Raw genomic sequence first — 20,502 nt, 5'->3', positions numbered from 1 at the left:
GTTTTGTTCTTTAAATTAAAAGCGATTTGGTTTTAAATTTGGTTTAACTCTTTTTTTAAATACATACATACATACATACATACATACATACATATATATATATATATATATATAGTTAAAAACCGTTCGGTTTGGTTTCAAATTCGGTTTTCAAAAGTGAAACCGAACTGAACCGAATTAATTCGGTTTCAAAATTTCTCCAAACCGAATCGAATCGCATTTTTTGATTTCACTGAGTTTTCGGTTTGGTTTTTAGAAACGGTTCGGTTTTTGCAGTTTGAATGACCACCCCTATTGGATATAATCAGTCAACAACACGATGACCATTCACAAATTGCTCGTAAGTACAACTGGGCCAAAATTATCATTTTGTCCATGTAGTTACATCTAACCCCTTAAGTATCACTGATCCCTATAATGAATAATAAATCATAGTCTAACTATGATTAAATCCCTCTCAGGCCAAAAAAAGGTGTGACCACATTGTTCAAGCACTGGAATTAGCCCTTAAGGGAATAATTTATCTACTTACCCCGACATCAAGGAATGAGTGAATTTCATCTTGTGTAGTTGTGTTTCCAACTTTCCAATCAGATAAATCTCCAAAATGATAGGCATATTGAGTCGACGATTTGGCCACTCTCACCCATGCAACTGAAAGGATCGTCTTCATAGTCAGGAGTTCACAACTCATTCAGGATTCAGATCATGTCACTTATGGTCATCCTGGTGAAATGTAAGTCTCTACTATTAACGGTGTTATATAATGAGACTAGTCATTTCGTGGTCCGGTCTTTAACAAACTCTTTGTATAAGATACCCCACTCACATGTCTCCATATGAATGATCAGGATCAAATCATTTATAAACACTTTACAACACTTGTAACATCTACAGAGTGGGTTGTATCCGTAGTGTCACCAGGATAAGGTACCTAGCCTTATCCATCTATTATAGACCGTTTAGGTTATCATTTAAACATGATACACCCATATATCTCTACATACATGTTTAAATTACATAAAATAACCTAGGATTTTATTTTCTTAGATTGAGTAAATGCTCATAAAATAACAATTATTTTATTGATAACAATTTGTTTATACATGAAGGAACTCTTATTATAGAGAACTAGTGAGCGAAAGCAAGATCTTTCCAAGCCGATTGTGAAAGAATAAAGCATTTACAAATATACAATACAGTTATGCATTATAGAGAAAATTACAGCATGCTTTCTTAACTTAAAAATAAGGGGAATCGAGCGACATACCTTTAAAGAACTCTTCTTCATGTATTCCCTCGATCTACACTGGTTAGGCATCCCAGCAAAGTCTAAACGATCATGAACGCAACGAAAAACCAGTGTAATCACGAACTGTCTGATCCTCGAACGGAATTACCACTCGATTAACTTGATATTATGGGAGTGAGAATCCAGGAGGTGTGGGCTCTGTGTGAATTTGGTAGAGGGAAAGAGGATGTATGCGATTGAGTTAAACGATCGAGGAAATGGGAGAAAGTGTTAGTCTACCGTATAGACATTGGGTACTCGATCGTCTAGTAATGAGGAGTAATCGTCTAGTAAACTTGCTTGGTCGTTTACTCTCTCGAAAGGGCTATCATGTAGCTTTCTTTCACTCGATCGATTTATATGCAATAATGTTATATTATTCAAAAAAATGAAAAATCTTTTCATTTTATTCTTTAGTTATTAAAACTGAAAATAACGTCCTACTTGCACGGTTAATGGAGAAAAGAAAATAACCAACTAACAATATCTCATAATTATTTTTATTATAAATAAATACAATAACTAATTTATTATATTATATTTATAACCTATAGTTTTAATATCAAATCATATGTAATATATAAACCATAGTTCTTTTCTCCTTTATTTAATATAAATCATATTTATATTAATTCCTCCAATTAATGTATATAATACATCAAATCAATTATATTACATATAATTGAATTAATTTAATTATATCATATATAATCAAATTCCATCTTGTTAATTTGAACACTTCAAACTAACCCAAAACTTATTCCCAACTTGACTCCATCGAGCTACCGAGGGGACCTTATGGACCTATAGCTTGAAGCTCCAACGATAGGTGAATAATTGACTAAACTCTTTAATCACGATATCCATCATCCATTAACTGTCGGACACTCCATTAAAGACCAACAGCTACACTCTTTGCACTACAGATATATTTCTATGTCCATAAAATATAACCAATCAACAGTACAATAACCCTTCACAGATCGCTCATAAGTATAGCTAGGCCAATTTATCGGTTTTTCCCTGTAGTTACATCTAACTCTTTAAGTATCACTGATTCCTCTAATGAACAATACATCATAGTCCTACTATGAGCGAACACTTCTTTGGCCATAAGAAAGTGTGTGGCGCCACATTGTTCAAGTCCCGAAATCAGCCCTTAAGGGAGCAATCTATCTACTTACCCCTGCTTAAGGAGTGAATTCCATCTTGTGTAACTGAGTTCCCAAGTCCCCAATAAGACGAATCCCTAAGGTGGTAGGTTTAAGTCGGCGATTTGACCACTCGCACCCATGTAAATCAAAGGACCGCCATCATAGGCAGGAGTTCCCAACTCATTCAGGATTAAGGTCATGTTACCTATGGTCATCGTAGTGAAATAAAAGCTCTGTCATGAATGGCATTATATAACGAAACTAAACATTTTGTAGTCTGGTCTTATACAAACTCCTTGTATAGGATACTCCTGCTCGCATGTCTCCACATGAATGATCAGGATCAGACCATCTGTAGCATTTAACAATACTTGTAACATTTACAAAGCGAGCCGTATCCGTAGTGTCACCAGGATAAGATTTCCCTCATTTATCCATATACTACAAATAATATAGGTTATCCTTAATGCATGATCTACTTGTATGTCTCCACATACATGCTTAAGTTACAACGATAACCAGGGAACTTAGTTTATTGGTTTGTGGTTAGTGCAACTAAAATATCTCATATTTCATAGACAATAGTGAAGAAAATATCTCATATTATTACATCACAAATGTTTATTCGTACACGTGTTTACAAACTACAGAACCCTACGATATTTAGGGCATCAACCCTAACAATACAACATTTACAAACTACGAGAATACAAGAGAGATTTAGGACATCAATCCCAACACTAAGTTATTTTGTTCATATGATTTGTTAATTGAACATTGAGCATGATGTTATGTATTTGTATGTTTGTGAGACTATGTTTTATGATGTATGATATGTTTATGATAGTGATAGTTATCCCTACCTATAATTAGATACCCACTAGAGGTGGTGATCTCCTTCAAAATTCACCAAAGGTTTATGTTTCCTTCAAGATTCACCAGAGGTAGTGATCTCCTTCGGGATTTTACCAGAGGCTTGTGTTTCCTTCGAGATTCATCAGAGGTTTATGTTTCTTTCGGGATTCACCAAAGGTGGCAATCTTTTTCGGGAGTTCACCAGAGGTTTGTGTTTCCTTCGAGATTCACCAGAGGTTTGTGGGTACATTTCACTTACGGTAGTACGGGTTCAATTACCCACTTGATGGCCATCCCATGAAAGTAGAGGTTTATGAATATCCAGTAAAGAGTGGCATCCCATTAAAAAGTGGCATCTAGAGGACATAGATGCTTAGCCTGGCTCCAATAGTGGGGTTACTCACTGAGTATTTTATACTCATTATTTCTTATGTTTATTTTTCAAGTAAGGGTAAGAACACATCGGCGAATGACAAGTGAAATCCATGATCGAGCCACTGGGACTAGTCATATACTTCTGCTCATGTTTTCAGGATTTTATGTTTTAAAATTTTTAGTCTTGATGTTTGAACTTAAAGTTTTGAGTGTTTTTGCTTTAAAAATTTTTAAATAATTTTTTTTTAGTTTATTTTATGGTTTCAAGGGTACCTTGTTAAATGAATTTCAGTTATTTAGTTTCGATAAAGTTAATTATTTTATATTATTTATTTGGTTTTACTAAGTCATGAAAAGATGTCATTTGAATTGTATGCATACATGTCTGTAGTAACGACCTAGTTTAAGTCCTAAGGAGCCGGGTCATTAAGTCCCTATGGTTTAGACTTTGGAGTATGTTAAAATTTAAGTCTTATGATTTATAATTAGAATTTACCCCTATGGTTGGATAAAAGCTTCCTAATAAATAGTCCCTACATTACAAATTATATATGTATTTTAAATAATGGTAGGATATTTGAGATGATTTAACAAATCATGGGAACTATATATGAAATTATATCAAACAATAGAAACTAAATTCTAAATTTTAAAATGACTAACTTTATCCAAACTATAAGAACCAAACTTGGAATTTAACCTAATTTAATCTATAATACATTACATAATACATATTTTAATTGTAAAAAAAATAAATTGGGTTTATAACATGACATACTATATTTCTAAATGCATTTATCTTTATTTAATATAATTCTACATTTTAAATTTTAAAATTCAAATTTTGATTCAAAGAAAATATAAAAAATGTTGTTTTCAGGTTTTGCACTGTTTGGATCACAAAATCCAAAAACGGTTTTCAGAAATAGAATTTGAGTTGTCTGTTAAACATATATTCGTTGAATTCAGTGAATCTTAAAACATATAACTGAATCCAAATTGCAAACTAAACAAGCCCTAAAATTTTGGTTGTTTTCAAATATTGAATTATAAGCCAACTTATGTACAAATATAACAAAATATCATTGTTTATGAGTGATAGACTGTAATAAATAATAGACATCTATCAGTGTCTATCTCTAACTATCATAGTCATGGACAATGGCATTTTATTATATTTAAAAATATTTTCAATAATTTTCTCATTTAAAATAATTACTCTAAAATTTTTAGTATTTCGGTTAAAATAATAAGGATGTCCATTTATTGTGTAATTTGAATATAAAGTTTTAACTTTTATATTTGTATTATTACTTCTAATGGTGATGACAAATTTCTATAGGGTGGCTTTTCTTGATATGTTACCTCAGTTATGAATTTTAAATTTGTATCTATTTAATGGCTAAGATTTGAAGAAAACTTTCAAGTTTATAATGTAAATTTAACTACGTGTTAGTTCAAACATAACTGATTGGATAAAACATTTATAAATCTCACAAATGGTTGATCTCAACCTTTTTAAGACTGTTTGATAACTATTTCATTTTTAGTTTTTAGTTTTTAGTTTTTTAAAATCAACCATATTTGTCCTCCATTTTTTACTATGATTTATATCTTCTTAATTATAGTAGTTGAATTCTTAGCCAAATTTCACAAGTAAAAACAAATTTTTAAAAGCTACATTTTTAATTTTCAAAATTTTCCTTGGTTTTTTAAATTATTGGTAAAAAAAACAAATAACAAAAGAAGATATTTGGAGATAGAAGTAATGTTTATAGACTTAATTTTTAAAAATAAAAAACTAAAAACTAAGACCTCATTTGGTAACCATTTTGTTTTTTTTGTTTTTGTTTTTAAAAATTAAATCTATAGAAACTACTTTTACGGTCAAATTTCTTCATTTGTTATCTACTTCTCATCAATGGTTTAAAATTGAGAACTTAAAAAAGTAGCTTTCAAAAAGTTATTTTTGTTTTTGGAATTTGACTAAGAGTTTGACCATTGTACTTAAAAAAAATATAAATTATTATAAGAATTGTATATGAAATATACTTAATTTTCAAAAATAAAAATCAAAAACTAAATAATTATCCAATGAGATATAAATGATTATCCGAGTTTAATTGTTGGTCATTTAAAAATAGAAAACAGTTAAAAAAGTAAAATCTTCGAAAATTCAATGATTAACCTCACTTTCAAGCTTCAAACTAATAATGGCTTATTATATGTCAATTTGGAAGTTTAATAATGCCTTGAATAAACAACTTGTAAAAAACAAATGTTATATACAAAGTGTCTCTATCTAGTGAATATCATAGTGGTGCATAAAATGAAGTTTATTATATAATATGAAATTATTTACTTAAAATATATTGTAAATTAAAGATTTTATTTGAATATTGTATCTTTTCTTCAAAGTCTTTGAATATAATATGGTAACTTGATAGACTTGGAAAAAGCATGTCATGATAAAAATTTAAATCCAACTTTTGGCATTTTCAAAACCTCTAAAATTCTTGAATGGATGATAAAAAATGCTAAATTATAAATATATATAAATATATATCCTTGAATTTGATAGTGATTAGAAAAATACTCTTACTCTTTCCAAAATTTTATTAATAGCCTTAAAAACTTTTAAAATATTGAAAAATACATACCATTCGAATAATTGTTATAAATGGTACGATACTGCTGAAAATATTTTCAAATATAGCAAAATGTCACTGTTTATATGTAATAGACCGCGATAGACTTATTTCACTAAAGTGATAGACTGCGATATGTATAAATTGCCATTAGTATAGATTGAAATTATTAGTACTCTATGTTTATATTTTTATTTTTTAGGCTATATTGAATTATATGCGAACCATTGAGACTAAATTAAAACTTTTAAAATCATAGTAATGATATTAGATTTTGGTCGAATCTCAAATCAATCGGACAAAATTTGTAGGTTAACTTTTAATTTACATACGTTTAAGAATTAAAATAAAATATTTGAAAATTAATGAGTTTAAATTAAGATATTTGAAAGGTTTAGGAAAATTAAGATATTTGAAAGGCTTAGGAACCAAAAAAAACCAAAATTAAATTTGAACTAAGTCATCTATTGTTTAGAAAATTGTTTTGCATTTGATTCTATATAATTCCTTGGTTTTTTTTAATATTTAATAAAAGAAAATTATTTCAAATAGTAAAACTGTTGAAAATATTTACTAAAATTTTAGAACTATCAATGATAGATGTTGATAGATATTGATAGACTTCTATCAGTATCTATCAGTGAGGTTGATAGACACTGATAGAAGTTTATCAGTGTCTATCAGCATTTATCATTGATAGTTCTAACAAATTTTGTTATATTTTGTAAATATTTTGATTCATTTTTCTATATTTAAAAACAACCCTTTAATAAATATAAACATGATACCAACATAAACATAGTTCAATTGAAAAATTAAGTTTTTAATACTACATCTATTTATTGTTTATCACAAAAATAGAATGGAGTGGGATTCACAAAATAAATAAATAAAAAATGAAAGAATATATGATTTAATGACATTATTTTCAAATGAGTAAAGTCTAATATTGAGACAGGAAAGAAGTCACAAGTTCGAATAACTTCTAAAATGACATAAATAGATGGTCATACAAAACCATATCAAAGTTGATGTGCATTTATGAACAAATATTCAAACACAACTTTACAAATTAAATACTTTTCCACCTTTTGAGTACCTCATAAAGTGCAATTAAGCCTTTACCTTACTATGATAATAATGGATGATAAGATTTGTAGGATTGTTCACCGTTCGATTAAAAAACTGTTTGTTTGGTCTAAATCGAATTTTACGAAATGTGATTTGATTTTCAATTTTTTTTTCTTTGTTTAACTTTTTCTTGTTGTATACTATGTTTTATTTATTTATTTTTACAAAGCTTTTGTTATTATTTATTCAACCGTAACTAATAATTTTTAGTTAGGAATGTTAATAAGTATAGAAAAATGAGTCAATTTATTTATAAATATAGTAAAATATTATAGTCTATCAGTGATAGATAGTGATAGATACAGATAGACATCTATCAATATCTATTAAACATCGATAAACATGACATTTTGTTATATTTGAAAATATTTTCATCAATTTTTTCATTTAAAATAATTTAATTAAATATCATTTATTTCCCATTTTTGGCATAATACCAAAACTTTGCACGTGAAGATGCTAAGAGATTAGATAAAACTTATGATTTTTAGGGATTTTTACATAAAAAAAAGTCATCTTTTGACCATATATTTTATAATGTCTTTAAATTTGAATTTTTCTAAAGATGTCTTTTTAGTGTTAATTTGGACAGTTTTACTCTTTTTCCATTTATTTATATTCGTTTTTTTATACATATTTTCCTATTTTTTAAGTTCATGAAGAGAGAAATATATTTATTATAGAGAGAGAAAATGTATTTGATATGTTTTTTCCCATTTTCAATTGGAGAGAGAGAAAATGCATTTAATATAATTTTTTCATTTCCATTTGGAGAAAGAAAATGATATTTATTATGATTTTATTTTCTATTTTCTATTTCATGTTGATATTTGATATTATATAAGATATTCCATTGTTTATTTGGAAATATTCTAACAAATATATGAAATATACTAGTAAATATGTTTGATGTGTACTCAAATACAATTAGTTTCATAAAAATTTGTTGGTTTTTTGATGGATTCATGATTATTTTTAAATATACCTTAGAACATTATATAGATGCTTACAAAGATTATAATCAATATATGAAATATCAATGTACTCAAATATATTGTAGTATCATTCGAAAGTTTCAATATAACTGTATCCATATGACATTATAATATAAATCACAGTATATATTATAATATATATATATCATAAATTCAAAGTAGTCAAAAATAAGCAAAAATATCTATCACAATATATAAATCACAAATGAACCTAATGTTCAACACAATATATATATATATATATATATATATCATAAAACAAGAAATCTAAATACAAAAACTCATTGTTTATATAAAGTAAACTACTATATATATCACAGTATATATATGTACATTTATTCCTTGGTTTGTGTGTCCAAGAACCCTCATCTCTTCATCTCTCTTTCTCCCTATCTTCATCTTCATCTCATCCAGAACCTGTGTCGTCGACTGGATTTGCTCGCCCCATGCCATTGACCAAATCTTTTCGCCCTGCGTCGTCGACCAGATATACAATAGAATGTCGCATACTAACTATATTTAAACAACAATGATAGACGGTACTACAACCGTATCTATATATATTTGTAATTGAATTTGAAAACAAAATATACAAACACAGATCCGTTGTCCATCTATTTTTAACCTCAGATTAGATTGACCATATATATATAGATTATTTGAAAGAAAGCCAAATATATATATGGATTATTTGAAATAAATCCGACCTGTCCAGTCTTAGAACCGTGTCCAGCTATGCCGTTGACTTACCAGATCTGCACACGCCGCTGCTCAGATTTGCCCACCGCAGTATCGTTGTTCATCGTCGACAACCTCCATCAACTTTGACCATTGCGCCACCATCGTTCATCTCTCGCCATCCATTGTGCCTCCATCGATTCCTCTTTCACCAACGAAACCGACTACTCATTGTGTGATCTTCATTCACTTGAATCGCATCATCATCATTAACCACTTATAACTCATGCCACGAGGAAGAAGAAAAAGAGAGAGGAGGAAGAAAGGAGAAAGAAGAATAACGACGAGAAAAAGAAAAAGAGAGAGGAAGAAAGGAGACTGAAGGAGAAAAAAATGGAAGGTACAACAAAGCTTCTTATATATATATATATATAAAGTATTATCAATGGGCATATGGGTATTAAACCCTAGGATATGCATGGGGAGAGATATACAAAAATCTAGTTTATTTATTTTAATATACATATATATATATATATATATAAAGTATTATCAATGGGCATATGGGTATTAAACCCTAGGATATGCATGGGGAGAGATATACAAAAATCTAGTTTATTTATTTTAATATACATATATATATATATATATATAAAGTAGGTGAGAGTTAAATTGTAAATAGCCACTAAAATAGGGAGGCCAATAGATGATTTCCTTTTTTTTTTTTTTAATGTAAAAGATTAAATGTTCAAAATAGTAACGTAATGAGCCTATTTTTAAGGCTTTTATGTAGAAACCCCTAAAACATGTCATAAAGTCCAATTCTTCTTAAATAAAAGTAATTAGTAAATGGGTCGTCACAAGCCCAAGCTCAAAACCACTGACCTATAATACAATATAGGGAATTGGGTTTCGTTTTGAAACCTAACAAAACCGCAAAGAAATAAGATTTATGGCTATTCACATGACATGCGCATGATCACAAATTTCTAAATCTCTTACATGCTCTTGTTTGTTTCGTAGTACTTGTTGTTGATGAAACTACAAATACTAGATAATTGTAGAATAAAAAAACACGATCGAGTTGTGTATACAGAGTAATTGTTGATATTCCTTAACAACAACAACTCTCTTTATTTTAGATTCTGTTTGACCACTTTTCGAATTAATTTTATCTTAATTAAATTTCTAAATTTTTTCTACCTAATTATATTTTAAATATCCATATATTATTACTTTTATTTTATCCATATATTTTATTCAAATCTTTGAATGATTTTTCATTATATATTCAATTTTATTCAAATCTTTGAATTGTTTTTCATAATTTTTGACATACATTCTTAATAAATTAGTTGTATATTTCTCATATTCTTAATAAATTAGTTTTAGATACAAAAAGAAATATCACTACGTAAAAAAAATGATCATGACTGTTGTTACTCACACAAAGTGTTCATCGATTTTGGTTTTGTTGTGGTTTGTTTAATAAGTTACTTTTTTTTATGGTTTTACAATGTATTAGACTCCTCTTTGATGGTTGATGGGATGAGAATTCTCACTACTATAATTTTTAAATTTTTTCCCTCCACCGAGTTAACTATATTATTTGATAATGTACCAGATTGGTTCTGCCAATTCAAATATCGTTGAAGATAAAAATATTTTGTGGTTGATGTCAGTTTTATCAGAATCCCACCAAATTGATTTATGTGTAGTGGTTGATCATGTCTCCCCCGAACACTGGAAATACACTATATTTGAATAATGAATTAGCAAACATTGATCATTCTCCTTAATCTCGTGAGGGCAACACTGAAATCGTTGATTTCCAAGATTTTGATTCCTTTCAATCTTGTATTCCCACTAGAGTATGTTTACTTTTTAGGAGCAAGTTTGTATTGAAGAAAACAGTTTATTTCTTGTACACGTGGATTAAACATTTTGTCAAAATGCATTGTTTAATGGGTAATAATTGTCTAGATAGAATGTATTTGTTGTTTTTAAACGATTTTGAAACTCTCAAACCTTTAGAATTCCATGTAACGATAGTTTTGACAATTGTTAATCATTGTTTTCTAATTTTCTAATTTGTTTTACTATTTTTACAATTTTAAAAAGTTTTTACTATTTATCCAAATGAAAACTTAAAGTTTGTTATTTATTTAGTCAACCCAATAATATGAACAGTTTGGTTTTAGGTTCAATCCAAAATCAAACTAAACAAAAATTTTCAATTTCTTTATTATTTTAAACAAAAAATTAAGACCTCGTTTGATAACTATTTCATTTTTTGTTTTTTGTTTTTGAAAATTAAATCTATTTTCTCCCAATTTCTTACAACATTTTATATTTTTGTCAAGTACAATAATTGAATTCTTAAACCAAATTCCAAAAACAAAGAACAAGTTTTTTAAAGTTACTTTTTTTAATTTTCAAAATTTGACTTGGTTTTTTAAACTAAAAAATAGATTACTAAGAAAGAAATTTAGTGATAGAAGTAATGTCTCTAGACTTAAAGCCTAAATTTTTCAATTAGATTCAATGTGGTTTTGTCAATTATTTCATTTTGGTCGGTTTTAGTATTCACCCCTAATTGTTTTTTTTTTTTTAATCATCGTTTGATAATTACTATGTTTCAATTTAGGTAGATTATAAAACAAACAAGAATGTTATCAAATAAGTATTAACTATTGAAACGAAATGCAAAAATGTTATAAACAGGTTTGAAATAGTACAGATTATACATTCAAACAGTCGCATCCTTTTCAGATTCCCAAACGATCGTACATTTCATTCAACCCTGACCGTAAATGGAACCATTCTTTTCATTTTCTAAACCTGAAAGGACTCGAACAAATATTTAGAAGGAAGCCTATTTGTATATGAATACCTCATTCAAACTTCAGGGCCAGAAGCAAATAAGCTAATAAGGCCACGAAATACTTGCGCTGAAAGCTGGTGTGCTTCAAGTAGCTCCCCATCCAAATTCCAAACACTTTGATCACCAAATGAAGTGAATGTAAAAGCTGTAGTCTGTGCGCAATGCAGCAGAAATTAGAGAAACAGACCACGAAAGAAACTGGCTTTGATGCTTATACTCCGTCCGTAAACTTTAAAAAGTGTCCAATACATTTTTAAATTTGTGCTAAATGATGATATGACATGTCTGTTGAACAAACATCAGATATAGTCGTTCTTTTTAAAAGCAGTATATCAATTTGCCTAATTGTTGACTTTGTTTTCGTGTTTGTCGATACATTGAAATAAACCAGACAATATTTATCTAATAAACATGTTATGTCATAATCTAGTTATTAACATTGGCAGCAAAAACTACATAAATTATAATTCAAAGTTAAAAACTTAAATTAAACTTTAAAATAAAGGTACTAAATAGACACCGCTGTCAAATAGTTCGAACTACGTTTGTTATTTAACCAGAGTTGAAAAGGAGGATACTGCACTAAACATACCTTGTGATGTTCCACAAACTTGAAATCCATTGGTTTTCCACCTTTTCTGGCCAGCTGGGTAAGGTGCCTATTCATATCCATTTAAAACAAACTAAAGGCTTTCAGGAGAATGAAAAGTCCCCAAACAAAAAACAGAAGGAACTTGACGAATCCAATGGAGACTAATAAATGTGGCAGAAAAAGCTGAAACGACACAATGGATAGAGATTGTTTTACCAAAGATAGAGAGCGTGGTGGCAGTCTCTGATCAATATCAGATGCAGGAAGCCGTCTGAAAGGTGAGCATCAGCCACTAAGCCATCTGGTGCTTTTTCATTACGACAAGAGATTACAGCAGCACCAATACTTAGGAAACGTCCCTTGGATTTCAACCATCTCGTTTCATCCTGACGTGAACGCGAGCCAGTGTGAGAATGCTTTAAGTGTGGCTTTGTGTTACAAATACTACAATTGCGACGACAGAGCACTCTTTTCCCATTTGTATTAGTGTCTTCCGACTTTATATCAACATAGGCTACCTCTGCTTCGTATGAACTGTAAAAAAGTAAAGTTTTATTATAAATGAGAACATGTAAACTAATCAGCATAACATTAAATTATAAGAGGCATACGTATACCCTCAACAAGAAAGTTTCCATGACGCATCAACCAAAAAAAGAAGCCACGGGTTTATTCAGTATGAAATGCAAAAAGCATAAGTTCAATAACCGAGTTCAAAAGAACTTTGGATGTTTTTCAAGTAAATCTGACTGGAGATACCTATGCCTCAAGAACACTCTTGTGCCGGCATAATCATAACGTCTAGGCCCCATCCAGCGTAATTTTTCACTCTCTGTAATGACATCTCCATAAAATCCATAACTGAAAATAAAAAATGCAAAAATTTAGAGGGAAGCTTCCAAAAGCTCAACAAAGTATGTCAACAAGCAGTGGCTGAGAGATTGTGCTTATCAAGAAAGTTGTGCCACCAAACAACCAAATTAATGCTTTCATAGTTCAGAATTGCACGTTGATTCTTAATAGGGAAAAAGTAGAGAAACTTTTGATTATATAAATTGTAGCACAGACAGACAAGAGGTATGACCGTGTCTTTCCCACCAATCAGAATACTAATTATTTCCGAACGTTCGATAAAAGTCGAACCTAAATAATTTCTTAGAGAGAAACTAGACGGAAAAGAGAACTCCTGCGACATGTGCATGAATTAGATAGACCATGATTTTCTTTCAGAATGTATTGCATGCCAACTCAAGTTTCCATTTGAAGATTTGCTACTGCAACTAAAATAAGCCATATGTACATATGCTTCTTTTGAATCAATAAACAGTAGACATATAGCTTGTGTATTGTTCTTGCAAGAAGAAAATACGTTCTTTAAAGCCATTATGATTGCAACCAACTTCCTACACACTGCAAGTCTATGCACACAACAAATCAACTTCCTGGAAGATAACAAACCAGAAGTAAAGATTGGATAGAGTTGCGAAAAAGAAAAACTATTCCAATGAAAGCTTAATTATCATCCTATTTGAAGTATTACGCAACAAAAATGAGAAAGTACCCAGCAAAAGAAGCCGCATAGCGTACATAAGGATCAAAGTTTGATGTTGGAGTCTTTTTCCACCTAACTACTTGAGCAATATCAAGGTGGACTCTTTTACCCAAGACAATTTGCAAGGTTGAAGTAATAGGATCTCGACATCCAGTAGAACTGCAAGGATAGGACAGCCTCAGAACTGATCAAAAAGATGATTAATGATGAATGCAATTGGCTCCAGTAGAAAACAGTAAGTAAAATTTTCTACCACAAGTTGTAATACTTTTACCGTGAATAAATTAAATCTCCCAATTCATTTGTTTTGCAATCTGCTTTGAGTCAACTCAAAAAAAAAAAAAAAACAAAAAAAAACAAAAAAAAAACAAAAAAACAAAAAAACAAAAAAACAAAACAAAACAAAACATGGCGTCTAGTTCAGGAACACAAACCAGAAGGTGGTGCCTCAATACCAAGCAAAGGTATAGGGGCATCAGGTTGATAGAGATAGATCTTTCATGACCAGAATATTATAACAAGAAACAAAAATTTTTTATTGACGAATGAGAACCCTAAACCCTAAGTCTTTCCTTCTTCTGCTTCTTCTTCTATTTATTTATTACTTTTTTTTTTCTTTTTTAATTACAAGAAATGGAACTTTTTGTCGAAAAAATGAAAAAAAAAACTAGCTCAAAAGATACGAACTTCAGAAACGAGAGACAAAATAGAACAATAAATCAAAATTATAAAGGAACGACAAAAGCATCCCAAACAAAAAATATATCAAGTAAACTACTAAAGTGTTGAGAAAGAGAACACCGCAGAGAAGTCCTGACACGAGCAGATTCAAAACGAAATGCCAAGGAAAATGTTTGTTACACCGATTGGCAGCTACAATGTAGCATTGCCCGACTGGAGATAGTTCCCAAGGGGGTGCCTAAATTTCAGCTACACGAAGGAAAATTGTTCTACAAGGACAGGTTAGTCTTAACTAAGTCATCTTCTTGTTGCACACTTTCCATGATTTAGTCTTGGGAGGGCACTCAGGGTTCTCAAGAACCTACAAAAGAATCATGAGTCAGCTGTATTGGAAAGGAATGAAATCCAATGTCAAAGCTTATGTGGAGAGCAGTTTGATTTGTCAAAGAAGTAAAACTGAGTTGTTGTCTGCAGTATGGTTGCTCCTTCCTGATCAAATATGGGAAGAAATCTCCATGTACTTTGTGGAAGGTTTGCCTAAATCATTGGGGAGTGATTCAATAATGGTGGTAGTTGATTGACTCAATAAATATGTGCATTTTATTCTTCGCTGTCATCCCTATTCAGGTAAACAAGTGGCAGAGTCCTTCATTAAGGAGGTCATTAGATTATACACAGGGTACCTAAGTCGATTATGTCAGATTGAGACAAAATATTTCTAACTTTTGGAGTGAGTTGTTTTTCGTTCAAGGCACAGTATTGAAAAGAAGCCCGACTTTTCATCCTCAAACCGATGGACAAACAAAGCTAGTGAACCAGTGCTTAGAGACATACCTGCATTGTTTTTGCAACGAGCAACCTAAGGTCCTAAACAATGGAGCACGTGGATCCCTTGGGTTGAATACTAGTATAATACCACCTTCCACATCTCTATTAACACCACCCCTTTCAACATCGACTATGGCCGAAAACCACTTCTTTTGCTTCCTACGAGGAAAAGAAAACATCTAACAATGTGATTGACAACAATTAATGGCTAGGAATGAAGCCTTGGTAGCTCCTTAAGAAAGTGGCAGATCAGAATCAAAGGGAGTTGGTCTTAGAGGTGGGAGATAAGGTGTTTTTGACGCTTAGGCCTTAACCGACAACATTCGTCAGCTAAGAAGAGATGTGAAAAGTTATCTCCCAAGTTTTATGGGCCATAAAAGTTATCAGAACACATTGTGGAAGTGGCATACTGGCTGCAGTTACATTCGAACACCTCAATCCACAATGTTTTTCATGTGTCCCAGTTGGAGAAGTTGGTGGGAAGTAAATATTTAGTCCAAGAGCATCCCCCCGACCTTCCTGACAATTCCGATCTACAAGTGAAGCCTGGATCTGTTTTGTGGGCAAGATGGAACATGGAGTTAGCAATGAATGAATCGTTAGTAAAATGGATGAATCAACCTGCTAGTGAGGCTACTTCGGAACCCATTGACTTTATAAAGGAACATTTTTCTTACTTTCACCTTGAGGACAAGGTGAATCTCGAAACAAGGGGTATTGTGAGACCCCCAATCCTCTATACATATGCTTTGAGGGGTAATAAAGGAAATGCATAAGGGGCAAATGGGTAACCAAACGACAAAAAGGGTTCCATTGCAGGTGAGAACCACTTGGAGGGTTTATGAAAGGTTTTGGGTTTTCATGGTGAGGCAGAGAAAAATTTGGCTGAAGGCTGAAATATTATATAGCAGAGGAATTTCAGCTCTCTCGAAAGTGCTGGAGTATTTCGTGACTGTTTTATCTTTTCTGTTTCCCATTGTTGTTTCTTTGTGTTATTTTGGCTTAGCAACTTTGATATCATTGTAAACTAGTGGTGGAATTCATATTTGAATATATCATCGAAACAGGGATCGTCTTCCCTATTTTTCTCTATCCCTTGTTGGGTTTTACTTGAGTGCAAGTGGAGTAGATACCTAACAGATTGTAGTTACAAGAGTCACTAGAAAGACTACATGATATAGAAGCAAAAATATTCGCTAGAATTTTTAATCTAACTCCTTAAATATTAAAGATTTTCAAACTCGAAGTTGATATTGGACAATTAAATACAAGTTGATGTGGACATGAGTTGCAAGAGAAGAAAAGGTACCACATCACAATAGCATCTGTTGAACCCGCAGGAATGATTCCAAATCTAAACCATGTATCAAATGGTGAAATTTCAGAATCATGATCTGTTGAGTTCCCTGTAAGAAGATTGAAAAGTGTTACAACTCAGTGACATCAGTTGAGGAGCAAAGAACCAGGGGACAGGTGAGGATTGAATATAGCCATTATAATACATTGGCTTCACCTCTAACAGTGTGAAATATTCTAACCTGTGTCCCAAGAACCATCTTTACTCCCTGAATTTTAGATATATCCAATTATACATCAGTGAACTACCTATAACCAAAAAACTAGATAATTAAGGCCTCATTTGGCAATGATTTTGTTTATAGTTTATTGTTTTTAGAAATTAAGCTTATAAAAACTATCTATACCTATATATACTCGCCTTGTTGGTTTTCACTTTCCAAAACACTTTTGGAATCTTAGCCAAATTTAAATAAACCAAGAACAGGTTAGTGAAAAGTGAAAGCTATTTTTCTTTTCTTTTCTTTTTTCTTTCCTTTGTTCTTTCCCTTTTTTAAGATTTAGCTGATTTTGAAAACAATTTTATACAGGTTAGTAAATAAGCATAAATTCTAAAAACAAAAACATTATCAAATGGGCCTATGATTTTCATTTGAAAATAAATGTTTTCCAAAGTACATACGAGAAGTTGAGAGTCCTAATCCACCATATTTAGCACTTGATAGGAGTGGTGCCTGATCTTCACTTCCATTGTCAATTTCAGTTATCGCTTCATTAGGATAGTTACCTTCAGCCTGTGGGAAATCTATGATATCAGAAGGTGTAGGTGGGTAATGTGCCAAATGCCTCGACAAAAGAAAACCATTGAGGATCTCATTGAAGAAACCATCTCCACCCTAGGGAAAAATGCAGCATAAATAAGATAGAGGCACAGACAGAGAGAAACAGAAAGCGCAGGAACTTGCAAAATCTTTCGGAGGAAATATCAGTTATTTAGGTAAAACTGAAATATAAACAATTAAAGCAAAATAAGAATAATTAAATATCAGGTATTTAGCCACAATGTTATGACAACCAAGTTGGAGCACCAACAGGCAAGCTTCTAGGTTTCACATTATGTAATACTCTATGCCTCTAAAAATAGAAAAATAAGCAGTATCATGTTCCCAAACAAAACTAATGATCAAATTCAGCGTTGAATTTAATAAGATGCAAATTCTTTTTACTGGGAAATCAATTATTAATAAGAAAAAACTTCTGGGCCAATGCCACCTTTATAGGAGAAATGGAGGGTTGAAAACGAACAATACTTATGATTGACTAATTGCTCCACAATAATATAGCTTGACATGATTTATCCATCTTGGAGGTAAAAATTAAAAATGCAGAGATCTCTTACTTACAACAGCAACAATACCATCATACATTTTAAGGTCCTTGTTTGCAGTAGATGCCATTACATCAAATGCATGATTTGCCCTTTCGGTCACAATCACCTGAAATCGGGCAATTACTTTCTACCATCAGGAAATGGAAAGATAAGATCAAATTGTGATTGATGCATGTATTTGATAACCATACATACCATCACAGATATTAATGCAAAGTTTTACCTTTGTGTTTATTTTAGCCCGTAAAAATATGGGAGCCACTGCTTCCCAGGTTCTGCTTCCTATCCCTTTCCCACTCCTTGGATTAACAAAAACCTAGTCCGTCAAAAAGAGGTTAAAAAATATATAAAAAAAAAATACAAGGTCACTTATATTAACTAATCAACAGGATTGGATCAAAATTTTGATTTTACAGATCAAATATGAGAAACTGTCATCCCATCCAATTAAAGCAGGATGTGATGATGTCCTGGATCTATCTTATCATTTTCTTGGTAGAAGTAACTAGAACTAGAAGCTCAAAAATTTGTGTAGTCAATACCCGATTACAAACAAAATGGAAATTGGTCTATGGTTACCACAACTTACAAGAAGATTCTTTGGTCTCCCAACTTGAAGGACCAAAGATGCATCAATCTGATTTACCCACATCTGACATGTTTGCTGGTCCTCATGCCCGAATGTAAACTTAGTCAGGACCCACTGAGCAGGCTGAGATTTTGATCTTTGGAAACAATGCACTGTAAATCTATACATCTGTTTCAATGGCAAAAAACAGTAAGCATAAGGTATTAACATTAAAAAATCTAAGGACATGAAGAAATAATAAAAAAACAAGCAATGAAAAACCTCGTATTCATCACATAATATACAGCTTGGAGCAACTGCAAGTTTTGATTTTTGAATTACTCCAAAGTTGTCAAACTCAACAGCATATATATCAGAAAACTTGACCTCTGCTGGAGCTTCAGGAACAAGCTTAATGCCCAAGCAATGTGAGCCCTCCTATCCAATTGAATTGTACAAAAGTAGATATTATATTTGTCATTAGCATCCTATGTCAGTTGTAAGAAAATCACTATCATTCCATTATAAGCCATATTGAACAAACCACTTTGCATATTTTGAGTTCAACAAGGTGGAAACCAAATCATCTACTTTGAGATGATAATTGGTGCCTTGTCCACTAATTATGCACAGATCGACACCACTTTCCATAGTTCACTAAACAAAGATAGCAGAATAAGATAGGCATAGAAGCGCTATAAAAGACAATGGAAATCCCCAAATTAGCTAGACAAGGATAAGTAAAGGGCAATATCTTCAATGGTTGAGGTATTCTGGGTGAAAGATAAAATAAAAGACAGCACAATATCATACCATTATGCAAATATGAAGATACATTGTTTGTTCCCAATACACATAATTTTCACCCAATAAGAGAACTAATGACCCATATGAAGCAAAGGTGAAAAGATGAACGGGGATAAAAAAAAAACAAGAAGGAAAGAAAGAATTCAAGAACGTGGGCCAAATTCAAATTTGGGGATACCCATATAGAGAAGAAGAAATTACAGTTTCAGGGGAGTCAACGGATTCCCAAGACAAGCCATCTGAATTGGAAGTGAGGAGGACCTCGCCGAAGCCATCCAAGAAGAAAATCGATTTCAGAATCAACGTTTGGGGATGATTTGGATGAGTTTCACCTCCCACGGCGGAGCAGCTTTGTTCCCGCTCCATTGAAGAAAAGGGATGAACTTCAAATGGCGCTGATTCTGAAACCCACAAATTGGCTGGTGGTTGGTTGATCAGCCATTTTAGTAAGCAAAAGTCATAAGGCGAACGTTGTGTTTCAGCTGAGAATCAGAGGATGTCAATGGGTCTTGAAAGGATGAAGAAACGACTCAACACGTGTTAGAAAATGTTCATAAATTTGGAGGAAAAATGTTAAAATCCAAATTTAAACTAAAAAAAAAAAAAAAAAAAAAAAAAAAATCATATTTTTGGAAACGACTAAACGAGTCAGAACATTGGATGGCTTCGTCGCTTGGAAGACGGATTAAGATTTTTCCATTTTTTCCTCTTTTGGATAAATTATATTTGTAGTCCCTTCGTGTCAAATTAGCCTCTAAATTTTATAATTAAATAAAC

General features: G+C 31.4%; 1 protein-coding gene across 7 annotated transcripts; it reads right to left on the bottom strand.

Moving 5' to 3' along the window:
- Nucleotides 1-11,820: 11,820 nt before the first annotated feature.
- LOC120069444 (ceramide kinase) lies at nt 11,821-20,295 on the bottom strand. 7 transcript variants are annotated; one of them, XM_039021203.1, is made up of 14 exons: nt 19,927-20,293; nt 19,201-19,356; nt 18,940-19,107; nt 18,574-18,666; nt 18,364-18,456; nt 17,643-17,856; nt 17,203-17,229; nt 16,974-17,070; nt 15,671-15,823; nt 14,165-14,314; nt 13,363-13,464; nt 12,820-13,137; nt 12,604-12,670; nt 11,821-12,163 (listed from the first exon to the last, which is right to left on the bottom strand). In XM_039021203.1, the coding sequence occupies exons 1-14, from the start codon at nt 20,089-20,091 to the stop codon at nt 12,026-12,028; spliced, it is 1,941 nt and encodes a 646-aa protein (XP_038877131.1). In that variant the 5' UTR covers nt 20,092-20,293; the 3' UTR covers nt 11,821-12,025. The 7 variants fall into 7 exon arrangements, with proteins under 7 accessions (XP_038877131.1, XP_038877136.1, XP_038877132.1 ...); XM_039021208.1 differs by lacking the exon at nt 19,201-19,356 and having other exon boundaries at nt 19,927-20,295; XM_039021204.1 differs by lacking the exon at nt 17,203-17,229.
- Between the last annotated feature and the right edge of the window lie 207 nt (nt 20,296-20,502).

Source organism: Benincasa hispida, unplaced genomic scaffold, assembly GCF_009727055.1.
Source record: "Benincasa hispida cultivar B227 unplaced genomic scaffold, ASM972705v1 Contig395, whole genome shotgun sequence".
Taxonomy (NCBI): domain Eukaryota; kingdom Viridiplantae; phylum Streptophyta; class Magnoliopsida; order Cucurbitales; family Cucurbitaceae; genus Benincasa; species Benincasa hispida.
The sequence above is the reverse complement of the archived record's forward strand: the minus strand, read 5'-3'. Positions and strand labels throughout refer to the sequence as shown.